Raw genomic sequence first — 15,554 nt, 5'->3', positions numbered from 1 at the left:
AGGATGAATTTGATAACTAATGCCCCTTAAATTTTTTAATTTATACTGTTTTCTATCGGTATTGCTGTGTGCATATATCTATGTCATCATATTCATTGAAACGTACACCATATATCGCTCCAATTACAATACATATGAATAGAATAGAAGCAGCTATCAATCCGTAATGCCAATCTTCAAGAGGACATGTTCCACAATCTTTGGGACACACAGAACAATCCTCTCCGTCGTCTGACTCACACACGCCATTACCACAATCTAGATAAAATTAATACGTAATTATATTTACCCCCAAAAAAACACAAAACAAACGTTTTTCATCCTATCATTATAATGAACGAAAATTGGTTTGATGCTAATCGAACGAAATAGTCACTTATAAAATAAATATTAATCTAAACTATGTAATCACGTTTTAATAAAAATATAATTATTTTGGTGAAAAGTTTAGCTCAAATTTAGAAATATAACAAAAGCTAATAATAAACCAAATAAATGTTCAGTGTTCGTTGCTCATGCACCAGAAATATCATCATATCCATAATAAAATATGTTTTAATTATGTCTCCCTCGTCGTTGATACATATGAACAAATATTACGGTTACCATAGTTCATATTTTTTATAATAATTTGTGGTATAAGAATTTATAGGTCCTATAAGTTTGCAATTCAGAACGGGTTATCAGACATAGGGCTTGTTTCTACTTTCATTGACAGTTTTTGCTGTATTTCAGCATTCTTTCTATTTACATTGTGACTGGGATGGAGAGTTGTCTCATTGTAACTCATAACACATTTTTTTTTATCTCTATTCCTCTTTGTCTGGAATCACATGGTTTTTTTAAAGATTTGAATAATGTAAAAAGTAACAAAGTAAAATGAATATAAATTTTATCGTCTGACCGATTTATCGATGTAAAAGTTCCACGAAAATCTTCCTTTTTCTTCTTCAGAAAATGAAATCATATTGTTACAAACAATGTTTTCAAAGATATATAAACGAATAAATAGAAAATGATTCAAATTGTAATTAATTTCTTTAAAGAGTTAACTTGAGACATTTAGATTTAATTTATAAGTCATATACCATATATTGATTCAAAGTTTAACCTGTATTAAAAGGAAAACATAAAACATAAATCACAATTATAGGAATTGATCCCATGGCATACTTTAATAAATTAATCAGGGATCAAACAGCTGATCTATTTCCCACTTGTACTTTTACATTTCAGACTAATGAATCAGACCGCCATGTATTTATATTGTTGCAAACATTTGATTATATACAAAGGCAAGACAATCAGTTGATAGTGAAGAGAGAAAAAATAGAAAAATGTCCATGATAGGTTATAAACTAGCAAGTTTTTGATAAAAAAAGGACAATAGAAAAAAACAATGGGGGCGATACTTTATTTATAAAGTTAAAAGGGGAAACTGTTACTTATAACCACTTTTGTCACAATTTTTAATTTATTTCGCAAATTTGAAGTAACAGTCTAAGATAGTAACGTTTTTTTTATTATACTAATGCCAGACTTTTTTTAAAGTCCTTCTTGTATCCAGTAAATGAATAAAAACGTTAAACTGCAATAATTAAAGACAACAGTAGTATACCGCTGTTCGAAATTCATAAATCGATAGAGAAAAAAACAAATCTGGCTTAAAAACTAAAACTGAGGGAAACGTATCAAATATAAGAGAACTACGACACAATAGAAACACAACATTAAAATGTAACACACACAGAAACGAACTATAATATAACAATGGCCATTTTCCTGACTTGGTACAGGGCATTTTTAGAAAAAAAAATGGTGGGTTGAATGTGTAATACCACCATTGATTTTCCCCTATTAGTCTTTGATAAATTTGCACTTTTCAAAAAAATGTGCAGAATTTATCTTTGTTTTAAATAAAGAAATACTTGGCATGAGAAAAGTTTTATCCTGTCCAGTTCTATAGAAAAAAATTCACATAACATTTCATTGCATACAAGAAAATAACCATCATTGGAAGTTAACCAATCAAATTTCTCCCCTTATTTTATCTGTGTACAAGGTTTAGTCACCATGTAACCTCAAGATTACAAAATTTTCTATAGATATCCCAAATAAAAAATAATGGTGTTTTGAAATACCCAAGACAACCGGATGTGACGTACCATGATTTGGTGGTATTACACCTGAACCTGGCTCATCTATTTCAGAGTAAATAATTTCAGAAAACATATTTCATATATATATATATATTACCAGTTTTTGGTTCAACTGTCAGGTCAAACACTAAGGCGATACTAGCTCCAGCAATTTTGAAATGAGATATGATTGACGTTTGTCCGAGAACATACAACCCAGGAACATAATTGGTCCAATTTCCAACTAATGCATTTCCAACCAAAACCTCCGAGTGTGTTATTATCTGACCTCTAGCAGGAATCCAAGGTCCACACAAACCATTGGTAATATCCGTCAGAGGGCAGCTGTGTAAATTCATATGATGTATGCAGCAATTTTCTTGTGTAGCCGCTGATGGAGCGGGACATGTTGTTGTTTCACACCAATCCTTTGCGTCGTTTGCATTGCTAAGAAATTGAGAAAAAAAGTTAATCCTATAAGTGCTTCAAATGCTGTAAGATAGCCATGTTATTACAAATATTCATCTGATTTATACCTGCACGTCCTTTAAATTTGCCGATTTGGTGAAAATTTAACTCCATACCCGTAAATATCTTTATGTGTGTAATTGAAGAATTTCGTACGTTTAACGATATAAGAACAATGTACTTTTTGTCATAAAACAACTGAGTGAATTTCAATTACATTGTTGTCCTACTTTTTTTTATTTGAAATGACAAATAAAAGAAAATTAACAAATGAAACCCCCTCTAATGCCAACCACTCCAAACTTAGTAATTTGGAATATAACGTGAGATAATACTAAGAACAAATAAATTTTCAATATGTGTTGTCCATGGACCAGAAACAGCATCAAATACATGATAAAATAATCTCGAATGAGTTATGTTCTCCTTGAAGCTGATGCAGATGCACAAATATTTTAGGTACCATAATGCATATTTTTATAATACTTTGTGATATATGAGTTTATAGGTCCTAAAGGTGGTCGATTCGGTACGAGTATACTTTTAGTATAAAAAGAAGTCGGTTAGACGATAATGTTTATGTTAAATCAATCATCTGTATTTGTTCATACTTAAATTATTCAATTCAGAAAAAACATGTAAATACAGACGAATAGCAAGCATGTGAATTATAAAAAAAAAACCAGTTTAATGGTGGTAGAAACAAGTCTAACTATGTATGTATGTGCCTGTCCCAACGAGTCAGGAACCTGTAATTCAGTGGTTGTCGTGTTTGATGTTTTACATATTTGTTTTCGTTCATTTTTTTGTTCATAAATTAGGCCGTTAGTTTTCTTGTTTGAAAATTGTTTTACATTTGTCATTTCGGGGCTTTTTATGGCTGATTATGCGGTATGGGCTTTGCTCATTGTTGAAGGCCGTACCATGGTAAATGTTTTCTCTAGGTACAAATCTGCTATATTACCCTATTGGCTTTGTGGTATGTATGTATATATCTATGTATATGTGAGTAAACTATGAGCCCTTCGCTACGAATACCTACGTGATTCCCTGTGTAAAATTTGCTTGTCCAAAAAAGCCCTGATCTATGAGCCACTGGTAGAATGGTATGGTTAGAATAAGTTCTGTTGTTGTGTTGAATCCTTGTGACATTTTAACTGTAACCGGGGGATGTTCGGTCCATCTTAAATTAAGACCTAAATTAATAAATAATTAATTAATATTTTTCTAGTTTATATGTACTTTTTGTCTCATATTATTAAAACAATACATTCACAACAGTTGAAGGCATGATCGTTTGGTTATTGTATTCGCCACATCCACTCAATTGAGCCTACCTCCGATCATATTCGTAAAGAATGATAATGAGAATAAGGTAATTCAGCGAAAAATAAAGAAAAAGGCTCAATAAACAAACAAGAGAAAAAATAAACAAAAAAAAGTAAGGTCACCAAAAACTATAATTATGTAGTAAATGCTGCTGGATTTTGTCCAATCGCTATCATATTGAAAGAGAGTAACACACATTAAAAATAAAACGTAACAAAAAATTGATCGTACCTTGTCCTCAACTAAAGTTGCCATTTTGCTGTTACATTTTAATGCTATTAACTTAGATAGCATATTTGCATGCTGAAAATGCATTGAGGAAGACGATTTTCCTGTGTGTTGGTTTCACATTATTGGTTTTGGTAATTAAGCATTCGAGTGTTTAAGTGCAAAATGACATTTAAAGGATTTTACAACAAAAATGATAGTTTTGACATCATAGAAAGCCAACACTATTAATCTTAAAATGTTAACTGCATTACCAAATTAATGTATAACAAATCAAATTACAGAAAATGTTATTAAAACTGGTAGGCATAATTTAATCGACTTATGGGTAGGATAGTCCTTTTGGTAACTTTCGTCTCTCTTTTAATCGTACGGTCAAAATAATCAAATAATTGGCAGCGAAAAAACGCTTTTAACCAATAAAAAGGCATACAGTAGTATACCGCTGTTCAAAGGTCATAAATCAATTGAGAGAAAACAAATCTGGGTTACAAACTAAAACCGATGGAAACACATCAATTATAAGAGAAAACAATGAAACAACAGAAACACTGTAAAACCATGATGTGTGTGAGCATCTAAATAATAAATATATGTCATTTAGTGGAAGTACAAAGTTGAGGAGTAAGGTCTTATATTGAAAGACTTTACGTTGAAATAACAACATCTCCGTAATTTTAGACTTCGCGTAATGCTATAAAAGAAATTATGTACAGGTGTGATATCATCAGTTTGTAAACTCATTCATAGATATAAGATGTGGTATGAGTGACAATCCATGTCACAATTTGTAAAAGTAAACCATTATAGGTCAAAGTACGGTCTTCAACATGGAGCCTTGGCTCACACCGAACAGCAAGCTATCCCTGCATTTGAAAATAAATCATATTTGTCTTCAATTTCTTCTGATTAAAACTTCCCAAGAATTAGTTAAGCATAATATAAATAACAGTTTACCATGAATTCTGTAAGCTTAATCAAATTATCATTTTGTTTGGCTCACCCATTATTCTATTTTCATTAACATTTGAACATTTAGTAATTTAGTTTGATGCAAATTTCAATTTTTATTGATTGAGTTTTAGATGCTCGGAAATGATCTAGTTGATATCCGTGCTGATAAAGAACGAAACGGAACACACACATTAACATTCATACATGTCGATATGCTATTTATCAGAAAAATATCGTAAGTAGGTTAACATTTCACAGCTAAATATATTTGGAATTTATAACAAGAAAAGCAACTTTGTATGTCAATACAATAATATATCAGGTCAAAATGAATTGCCAAATTGGACAATCACATGAAGAAATATGTATTTGTAATGAGGTATTCCATAATTTTCGGGTCCATATCCACAACAAGAGTTTTATATTTCAAAGTTTTCTTCTCACGGTAGAAGTGTTACTTTTAGTAGAAGAGAAAATTCTGCAACGTTGAATTTTCTATAGTTCTACGTTGTACCTGTTAGACATGCAGACAACAAAAGAAAATGTTTGCAAACGTAAAAAAATAAAAGGTGTCAACATTTTTTTTATTTACTCTAGAAAGTATATGAAATGTGTTCCAATCATTAATCAATGTATCTGACGTCAGTGCATTGTATCAACTCTACATTATGTTTTAACAACCTACGTTAAACTTATGTGCTAGTGCACTGTTACAACTCTACATTATGTTTTGAGAACATATGTCACACTTATGTGCTAGTGCACTGACCACAAGAAGACATGTCATCTTGCATTCTTCTTTGACTCTGACAAAAACAGTCTTTGTTTTTATTCTTAAATAAACATGCTTAGAGATGAAGCATTTAAAACAAAGATTGAAGCTTTGGTTTGACACAAGGCGAACAAGTTACCATGTCTACAGAGACAGTACTTTTGAATTCAATAAAACCCAAGAATTTATTTCACACCAGAGCCATTTTAAACTCTTTACAATTTCGACTTGAATTTGTAATAAGACAGACATTTTCGTGTTTGTATTTTGCAGTTCTAACAAAAGTAAGGAGTATATCTTGACAGATGACCAAATAACTAACGCCTGAAGATAATTGAAAAATGGCAAACTTGACAGAATTGAGTAAAATTTTTATATTTATCCAAAAAAAAAAAATCAGAAGAAGGATTTCTTAATGTCATATATTTATTTTATTATTTAGTTGGTTTTTTTTGTATATGACACTTCAATTTCTTTTTAAGGTTAAATATCTTTTACATACTTGAACTGCTAACATTTACTATAAAACACGTGTAAAGATGTTTCTTTTAAATGGAAATCCTTTATCTTATCAAAATCTTCAGAAATGTGCTGCTGTTGAAACATTGTCTTCCCGTACTCTAAATTGATGATAGATTTTCTATTGGCAGTGATCTTAACCACGAGACCTTCCGTTATATATTCAGCAACCGTACAGCGCAACTGCGAGGGGAAATCGTGATGAATGAAATGAGTGGTAAATAAACTTTGGATTAGTTAGATTGTGTTGATTGATTCTGAAAAAAAATATTTATATAAAACACCAAATGATTTTAAAACTGTCGAGACGAAGTTAAGGTTTGATGAACAAAAGAAATGTACGAAAAAAAAATCTGTCCTTTTACTTACTTTTTACGTACTCCACGATTCTGAGTTGATAATATAAATCATGTTTATCATTGTCACATTCGTTAAACTTCGGCAAAATAACACGAAAGTTAATTAGTAGGGACAGTTTTCAAAGAATGAAATATTTTTTGTGTCGATTATATGTTATAAATTCGTAATAAATATATATACATTCATTAATTAAAAAATGTCCATAACATTATCATTCCAAGTAAACAGTTTCATATGATGTTAACCAAAACCAAACTATCATTGGAAGTAAAATTATAATTTTATTCTGAAATACAAATAAGAAGATGGGGTGATTGCCGATTAGAAAACTCTCCATCAGAAAACCAAATAGCGTACATTTATTAAAACCATATGTCACCATACGGTATTCAACAATGAGAAAAACTCATGGTGAGGTCAGTCCTTTTTTTAAAATAAATTTTCTAATCGGAGTTTATCGATATATTGTTTTATGTCGTGACAGTTTTCTTTGCGCTGACTTCTGGAATTTTGAGATTTGCTTGGATTCATTGTTACTATTTGCTATCTGTATGTTATTTATGAAATTGAGAAAAGAAATGGGGAATGTGTCAAAGCGACAACAACCCGACCATAGAGCAGCAGAATGCCTCCAATGGGTCTTCAATGTAGCGAGAAACTCCCGCACCCGTAGGCGTCCTTCAGCTGACCCCTTAAAAAATATGTATACTAGTACAGTGATAATGGATGTCATACTAAACTCCGAATTATACACAAGAAACTAAAATTAAAAATCATACAAGACTAACAAAGCCATATTAAATTTGTATTAAACTGCCCCTTTGTTATTAACTTAATGTTAATTATATTGGTCATTGCTCTCGGTGAAAGCGAAATGAAGACACATTATTGAAATTTTGGCCAATATCAATGTAACAACTTCACTGGTACTACCTATCTTTGTCGTCAATCCCGCCTTTCTACTGTTGCCCAATCAATATCATAATTGGGTTTGTTTTTGTGTAGTACAGCTGTTTTGCAACTGAATAAGACTTTGGATACACATAACGACAGATTTGTACATAGTAGAATATACGCTAAATACACTGTTCACACATGTGATTTTATTCTTTTACGTGTTCTTACAATTCAGACTATGTAAGTACCGGGCTATCAAAATTGACATCTGTTTTACTTAAATAAACCATTAGGTTGTAAAAAATGCCCCAAGTCTGGTTCTTAATATGTCTTTGTATAGGAAAATATAGGATTAAGTTATATATTACCAACAAAAACGCATAGAAAATAATAGTTTTCTTGTTAAACAACAATGATCTGTTCACTTGACAACTCACAGAAAAATTTACAACAGCTCCCAGTGTAGACAAATGCAGAAAAATGTCAATAAATTACAATAACGTCATAAAATATTGTATAACTAATTTCCCGTCAATACAATTGAATAGTACTAATGACAAAGATTATTTAGAAAAATAAGAGATAATTCGTGGGAGACTGAGGTAAATGTGTGTACTTATGAACTTTAATTGTCGAATCTTGATATCTAATTATAACACATCCTATAAAGAAATGAATTCTTTATAGTAATTGAACTACTTAATGTTCTCGTATGAACCAATGCCTAAGTCACAAATACAAAGGTACAAGTTGGGAGTTTACCAGAAGTAATGTCTGTCAACATTTTTAACGTGACAACCATTGATTCGTAAACCTATTTGAAAGTGAATTTATCCTTTGTTATGTGGACAAGTTTATTTATATACATATTATCTATTTGATATTATTCCCAACTTTGTACTTTGTTTATATCTATTTTACCCTATACTATAATGATGTTACTATATTGAACAGATTTTGTATTATATGGTTCAATGAATCCAAATACTCCATGTAGGCTCTTTGATATTCACTCACCACTGGCTATTGGACAAACTACTTTACTTAATAATTGTTTTATCTGGTTCTATCTAGTTTAACAGTTCACCTTTTGACTATATATATTTATAGGTTAGACTATACTTGGTCATGTTTTATGAAGATTTAAGCCCAAGGCGAAGCCGAGGGCTGAAATCTTCATAAAACATGACCAAGTATTGTCTGACCAATTTAGAACATATTCACACTTTCAAGTGACCTTACAAAATGATCCTTTCCCATTGTAATATTCAAACCTAAATAAGAGTTCACTTTTTATAATGAACTACATGTAAAACATAGGTAATTATCATTTCAATGGATGGAATGAAATAGCTCTGACATAGTTTGTCAGGACCAAATGGATAAATTGTTTTTCTTCTGCTTCAGGTAAAATTTAATACTTATTTATCTTGAGATTTTTTTCTTTTAAAAAGCAACACAATATTATATAAATTCCCTTATTGAATTTTTTTTTATAAGTATAAAACTCTCCGTATAAATATTTAAATTCAGACCATTCAACATTAAATGCTTACTTTTTATTGATAAATTTACACGTATTGTGTTTCTCTGAAAAAAAATTCCTTTGCTGTATATATCAGCAGTCTTGCATTGTTTTCTTGAAAAAAAAATCCCTCAAATGTCAGGTATATAAATTAAATAAATACTATTTTACCTATATCCTTAAGTTACCCCAATTATTTTTGTTTATAATTCTATATACATGTTTGTGTACCATTAGAAAATGTATGAAAATTTGAAAAATTAAAAATGTTTTGTTTTAATTTTTGCTCTTTCACCTTTAATCAGTAGACTTTTTTTCCAAGGAAAATACCTCAGGGAATTGTACACTTTGTTAGTGCAGTTATTAAGAGTTCACTTTCATAATTAACTGACAATGAAAAGTCATTCATGTATAGCATTTCATAGTGAATGGAAAACCATGTACTATGAAAATCCGAGGAGAAAAAACTGACTTTTAATTGGACGAGAAGGGGTGAGTATGTTCTAATGTACTTTTTAACTATATTGCCAATGCAGAATAAAAAACACCAGAAACAACACTTAGAGCCGTAGCCAGCATTATAAGGTATTTACATGTAAAGGTTTTTCAAATTAGTTTGTGGTTAATTGTTTTTGAGTTAAATATTTTATTTAGTTTTTTTACTTTGCTAATTGTATTTCAAACTTTTTATTTTCTTATTTTACTGTAATTAACTTTCAATGCTGTATAGTATTTTATATAGTAGTATGGTCAACTTACTTATTGAACAGTTTTCATTGGCATTGATTAACAAATTGTTTACATTCAGAGTTGTCATTTAACTGTATTTTGCATTATTATTTATTTGCAATTGTGTAATTAAACATAATATACATTGTTTGCTACAAAATGATATATTCATATGCATTTATATGTAAAGTTGTATTTATTTGTCATTATCTGTATATTTCAGATCTGTTGTTGCCTTCTATTATATGCTATATTTAATAAAGTATATGAACAATCTGCATTAATTCTTCTGAGCCTTATTCCACCTGGTCACAGTTATAACAATACTTTGTTATAGAAACTTTCTGACAGATGTAAGAGCTTGTCAATATTAAGCATATACGGATCCATGTATAATTTTGTATATACATAATAACCTGTGCATACTTATACATGTGGCCAGTTGGATGTTCAGCACTAGCTTATAATGGCCTATGAACCTGTGCATACTGGTAAATGTGGAGCGTTGGATCTTCAGTACTAGCTTATAATGGCCAATGAACCTGTGTATACTGGTAACTGTTGTGTTGGATGTTCAATTCTAGCCTTTTTTTTGGCCTACGAACCTATACATACTGGTGAATGTGGGGTTGGATGTTTAGAACTACCTGCTAACTAACCTGTGCATACTGGTAAATATGGTGTTCAGCACTAGCTGATAATGACAAATAAACCAGACCATTATGGTGAACTTTGTGTTGGAGGTTCAGCACTAGCTAATAAAGATCAACAATGGTGGTCTATATTATAAACCTACGAACCTGTGCATACTGGTGAATATTGTGTTCCTCACCAGCTAACTTATACTGGCCTATAAACCTATGTATACTGGCGAATGTTGTGTTGGATGTTCAGCACTAGCTGATAATGATCTACGAACCTGTGCATACTGGTGAGTGTGGAGTTAGATGTTCAGCACTAGCTGATAATGATCTACGAACCTGTGCATACTGGTGAATGTGGAGTTAGATGTTCAGCACTAGCTGATAATGATCTACGAACCTGTGCATACTGGTGAGTGTGGAGTTAGATGTTCAGCACTAGCTGATAATGATCTACGAACCTGTGCATACTGGTGAATGTGGTGTTGGGTGTTCAGCACTAGCTGATAATGACCAACAATGGTAATCTACATTATCAAGGTTATGCCATGACCATGCAACTTCCGAGTACAGAGTGACCTGTGAATAAAATAAAAAAAAACAATAAAGCACAATCATTATTCTCTATTTTCGATATAACAATAAATCATGCATTTAACAGTAAATTTCCGTGAAATGTACACTATTGTAGGTATATATCTATTTACTGTTAACGAAGCTGTTTTGGTTTTGAACTTTGCATCTACCTTGATGTATATTGTTCTGGTTTGCATTACTTTTCCATGAAATTAATTGGTCATTTGTTTATATGTTTTATCCTTATAAAATAGAAAGTGTTGATTCTTCTGAAATATACTGTGTTTGTATTTGATTTTAGATTTTATATTGTCTCGTTGATTTCTTCTCTATCGTCTTATCATTTATTAGATAACCAACGGCAAATGTCTACGAGAAGCCTTACGATAGCATGACACGAACGTTGCCCGAACTCCTAATCATTTTTCTGACGTCAGACACACAAATCAATGAATGTGTTTGTAGATAGATGTTTTTGTGTTCTTTTAAATTGTTTCTTTTAAAATTGTTATACGATGATGACTGATGTAGCCATATTTTGACTATTTTATTTATTGTGCCTGTTTAGTCAACGCATCAATGTAAATATAACGGAATTTGATGAGACTGTCATCAAAGTGAGAGGGTTAGCGCTATAAAACCAGTTTTCTACTTTTAAAAATGCCTGTACCAAGTCAGGAATATGACAGTTCTTGTCCATTCGTTTTTTATGCGTTTTGTTATTTGATTTTGCCATGTGATTATGGACTTTCTGAATTGATTTTCCTCTAAGTTCAGTATTTTTGTGATTTTACCTTTTAACACTTCTATGAATAAGTAATATGTTTATATAGAGTATACATTAAGAATAGTCGTAGATCTGTTCATGATTATATGTAATGAAAGCTGATGAAATCAGTTTAAAAATAAACAAAATATGAGAGTTTACAATTGTACACTCAAAGGAGAGCTTACTGTTAAAGTCAAAGTATTGCTTATGGTTACAATCGCAGGACAATCACATTATATAATTTAAAATTGAACGATAATTTAAATAACCATCTGATCTGAACCACTATTTGCTTTTCAATATGAATTGCATATAATAGATATAATTGCAAACTTCTTAATGAAGCAAGAATTTAAGGAACCTAGTTAGTTTTCTTTGAATTTTTCATCCCTGATGATTTTGAATTTTGCACGGGCTAATCAGGCAATCGAGAACAATAGAAAAGTACCTCTTGTTATGAAAAATTGACAAAATCAATAGTAGAACAATGCCAGTGACAATGGTGATTTAAATAAAAGTAATTTCTAATTTAACAACAATCGTATATTTGTTAAACTGTATTATTAGAAATATGCATGCAAATATATGATGCTTTATATAGAAAATTGCATTAGTAGCTTATGAAACTGAAATTTAAACAAATATTTTTCTTTGCTGCATATTTATGAAAAAAAAAATCATGTACGATCAAAATCTGAAGCTCTTTAGAATGACAAATTTCAGGGTGTTCCGCATATTTGTTACAATTTCCTAAAATATAAAATTGAGAATGGAAATGGGGAAGAGACAACAACCCGACCAAAGAGCAGACAACAATGCAGCGAGAAAATCCCGCACCCGGACGTCCTTCAGCTGGCCCCCTTAACAAACTTAACAAATATGTATACTAGTTCAGTGAAATTGGACGTAATACTCAACTCTGAATTATACACAAGAAACTAAAATAAAAAATCATACACGACTAACAAAGGCCAGAGGCTCCTGACTTGGGACAATATAGCCAATGTAAATAAAACAAACGCACAACAATACGCACAGTAAAACTCAGTTTAAGAGAAGTCCGAATCCGATGTCAGAATATGAAACAAAAGAAAATGACAATAATACATAAATAACAACAGACTACTAGCAGTTACTGACATGCCAGCTCCAGACCTCAATTAAACTGATTAAACGATCATGTCTTCATCATATGAATATCAGACACAATCCCTCCTGTTAGGGTTTTAGTATTATACCGTCATGAAATATATGAGAAGAACATAACCTGTGTCATGCCAACAACTGGTTTTAGAATAAATGTGTTTAATTATGATGCAAAGACCCTATAAATGAATCAATATTAAAGCCAAAGTATGCAATCTTTAATCACCTGACAACAGTATCATAACTATATCCCTTCTCAATAAGTTTGTTTAAAGGTTTTGTTAGCTTTTGAGGTGAATATTGATGTTTTTGTGCTTTTTAAAGAATATTACCATAAAAGATTGGATGTGAAATACCTGAAGGTATAAGATGTCTGCATGTTGAGTTATATTTACTAATGATTTCCTTATACCGATGATACGATTTAGTAAATGTTTTGGCTAGTTTATGATATCGAAAACCCTGGTGTAATAATTTTCAGTAATACATAAATTTCTCTCGCTAAAATCTAATACGTTGTACCTATTTTCCACATCTTAGTTTTCAAGAACACCGATCTATTCTTGTCATGTAAACTTTCAATATGTAAATAATGTCTCTCGTGAACATAACGATTGATATAAAAGTTATGACTGTAAAATTGAGAATGGAAATGGGGAATGTGCCAAAGAGACAACAATCCGACCATAGAGCAGACAACAGCAGAAGGTCACCAACAGGTCTTCAATGCAACGAGAAATTCTCGCACCCGGAGGCGTCCTTCAGCTGGCCCCTAAACAAATATATACTAGTTCAGTAATAATGAACACCATACTAAACCCCTATACCTCTAGCCAATGCAGAAAAGTAAACGCATTACAATACGCACATTAAAATTTAGTTCAAGAGAAGTCCGAGTCTGATGTCAGAAGATGTAACCAAAGAAAATAAACAAAATGACAATAATACATAAATAACATCAGACTACTAGTAGTTAACTGACATGCCAGCTCCAGACTTCAATTACACTGATTGAAAAATTATGTCTTCATCATATGAATATCAGGCACAATCCTCCCGTGAGGGGTTTAGTATCATACCAAAATATGCAATCTTTAATGACCTGTGCACGTTAAAAAAATGAAGATGAATATTTCTATATCAAGTTATCCTTGTAAATTTGTTTTTCGATTTCTCGATGAATTCGTTTTCAATGTTTATATAGAGATATGGTTCGTTTGAATATCCTTCGTAACTTAATTTTAAAAGGGTAAATCTTCACTGCATATCAAACGATTTTTATATCTTCTCAGCTCTGGTTTAGTTGTATAGATATACGGATAATTGCCAAGATCTAGAGAGGTAAACGTTCAGTAGAACAATAATTTGATAATGGTAATCCAGGAATTTATTTGCACAACATAATTTTAAACCAATTTTATGAAAAGCTCATATAGCCTGATGTATTACTCTTCGTTTGCTTTTTAAAATAGAAATGATAATATTATATTGTATTTAATTCAATCTCTTTTTAATGTCACTATATACAATTGTTAATCCAAGTCAGTTTTGTTTTGTTTTTGCACGAGATGTATATTAAGGTACTATCAATTTCTTGTGTTCCTCTTGAAATAACAAAGCACTGATGAATGATAAAGCTTTCAGAGTAATCTGTTTCATTTACATTTCTAAAGATATTTGAATAATATGCCCAATCATATCATAGCCACTGTTGGTCTCCTTCATATCGGAAATAAACTCATCATAGATACCAGGAATGAAATTTTGTATTAATGCCAGAGGCGCGTTTCGTAAAAAAAACACTCACCATTGACGTTCGAATAAAAAAAGTTAATAAAAAGGCCAAATAGTGTGTGAAGTTGAAGTGCATTTAGGACCAAAAATTCATAAAGGTTTGCCAAATACAGCTAAGGTATCTATTCCTGAGGTAGAAAAGCCTTGGTATTTCAAAAATTGTAAACAGTTAATCTCTGAATATGACCACAAGTTGATCGCTTGATTAAAACAATATTCAGGAGCTTGTGTTTCATATTTGATTTCTTTGTTATATAGTTTGTTGCTGCTTACCAAGATGTTATTGAACCACAAGTGTTCTTAATAATAACATTAATTCATCCGTTTTAAAGGGTAACGGCAGGTTGATCTTTTTGAAATATCTGGCTGAAAGATATCAGTGATAAATTTGTCGTACCAATTACCCCGTCATCATCGTTAGTGTGTACAGTATTCATGGTTTTTATATTTATATTTATATGGTAAGAAAATGCCTGTACCAAGTCAGGAACATGACTGTTGTTATCCATTCGTTTTATGTGTTTGAGCTTTTGATTTTGCCATTTGATTAGGGACTTTCCGTTTTGAATTCCTCGGAGTTCAGTATTTTTGTGATTTTACTTTTTAATGTAATTTCTCAATTGTATTACTGTAGCGAGATTTTTCTGAGTTTGAAGTATAAAATGACTTTAGACCCACTTTATCTTGAATAGTATAATGCTTCTTTTTT

At 31.1% G+C, this 15,554-nt stretch overlaps 1 protein-coding gene across 1 annotated transcript in view; it reads right to left on the bottom strand.

Moving 5' to 3' along the window:
* LOC139500649 (atrial natriuretic peptide receptor 2-like) overlaps positions 1-15,282 on the bottom strand; it is a 40,521-nt gene extending 25,239 nt beyond the window's left edge. Inside the window, exons 1-5 of the mRNA XM_071289451.1 lie at positions 15,250-15,282; positions 11,022-11,139; positions 3,649-3,802; positions 2,257-2,585; positions 107-258 (exon numbers count right to left, since the gene is read on the bottom strand). Coding sequence (XP_071145552.1) covers positions 107-258; positions 2,257-2,585; positions 3,649-3,802; positions 11,022-11,139; positions 15,250-15,282 — 786 coding nt within the window. The remainder of the gene's footprint in view (positions 1-106; positions 259-2,256; positions 2,586-3,648; positions 3,803-11,021; positions 11,140-15,249) is intronic.
* Positions 15,283-15,554: the final 272 nt, after the last annotated feature.

The sequence above is a fragment of the Mytilus edulis genome, chromosome 1 (assembly GCF_963676685.1).
Source record: "Mytilus edulis chromosome 1, xbMytEdul2.2, whole genome shotgun sequence".
NCBI classification, from domain to species: Eukaryota; Metazoa; Mollusca; class Bivalvia; order Mytilida; family Mytilidae; genus Mytilus; species Mytilus edulis.
This window is presented reverse-complemented; position numbering and strand designations above follow the sequence as displayed.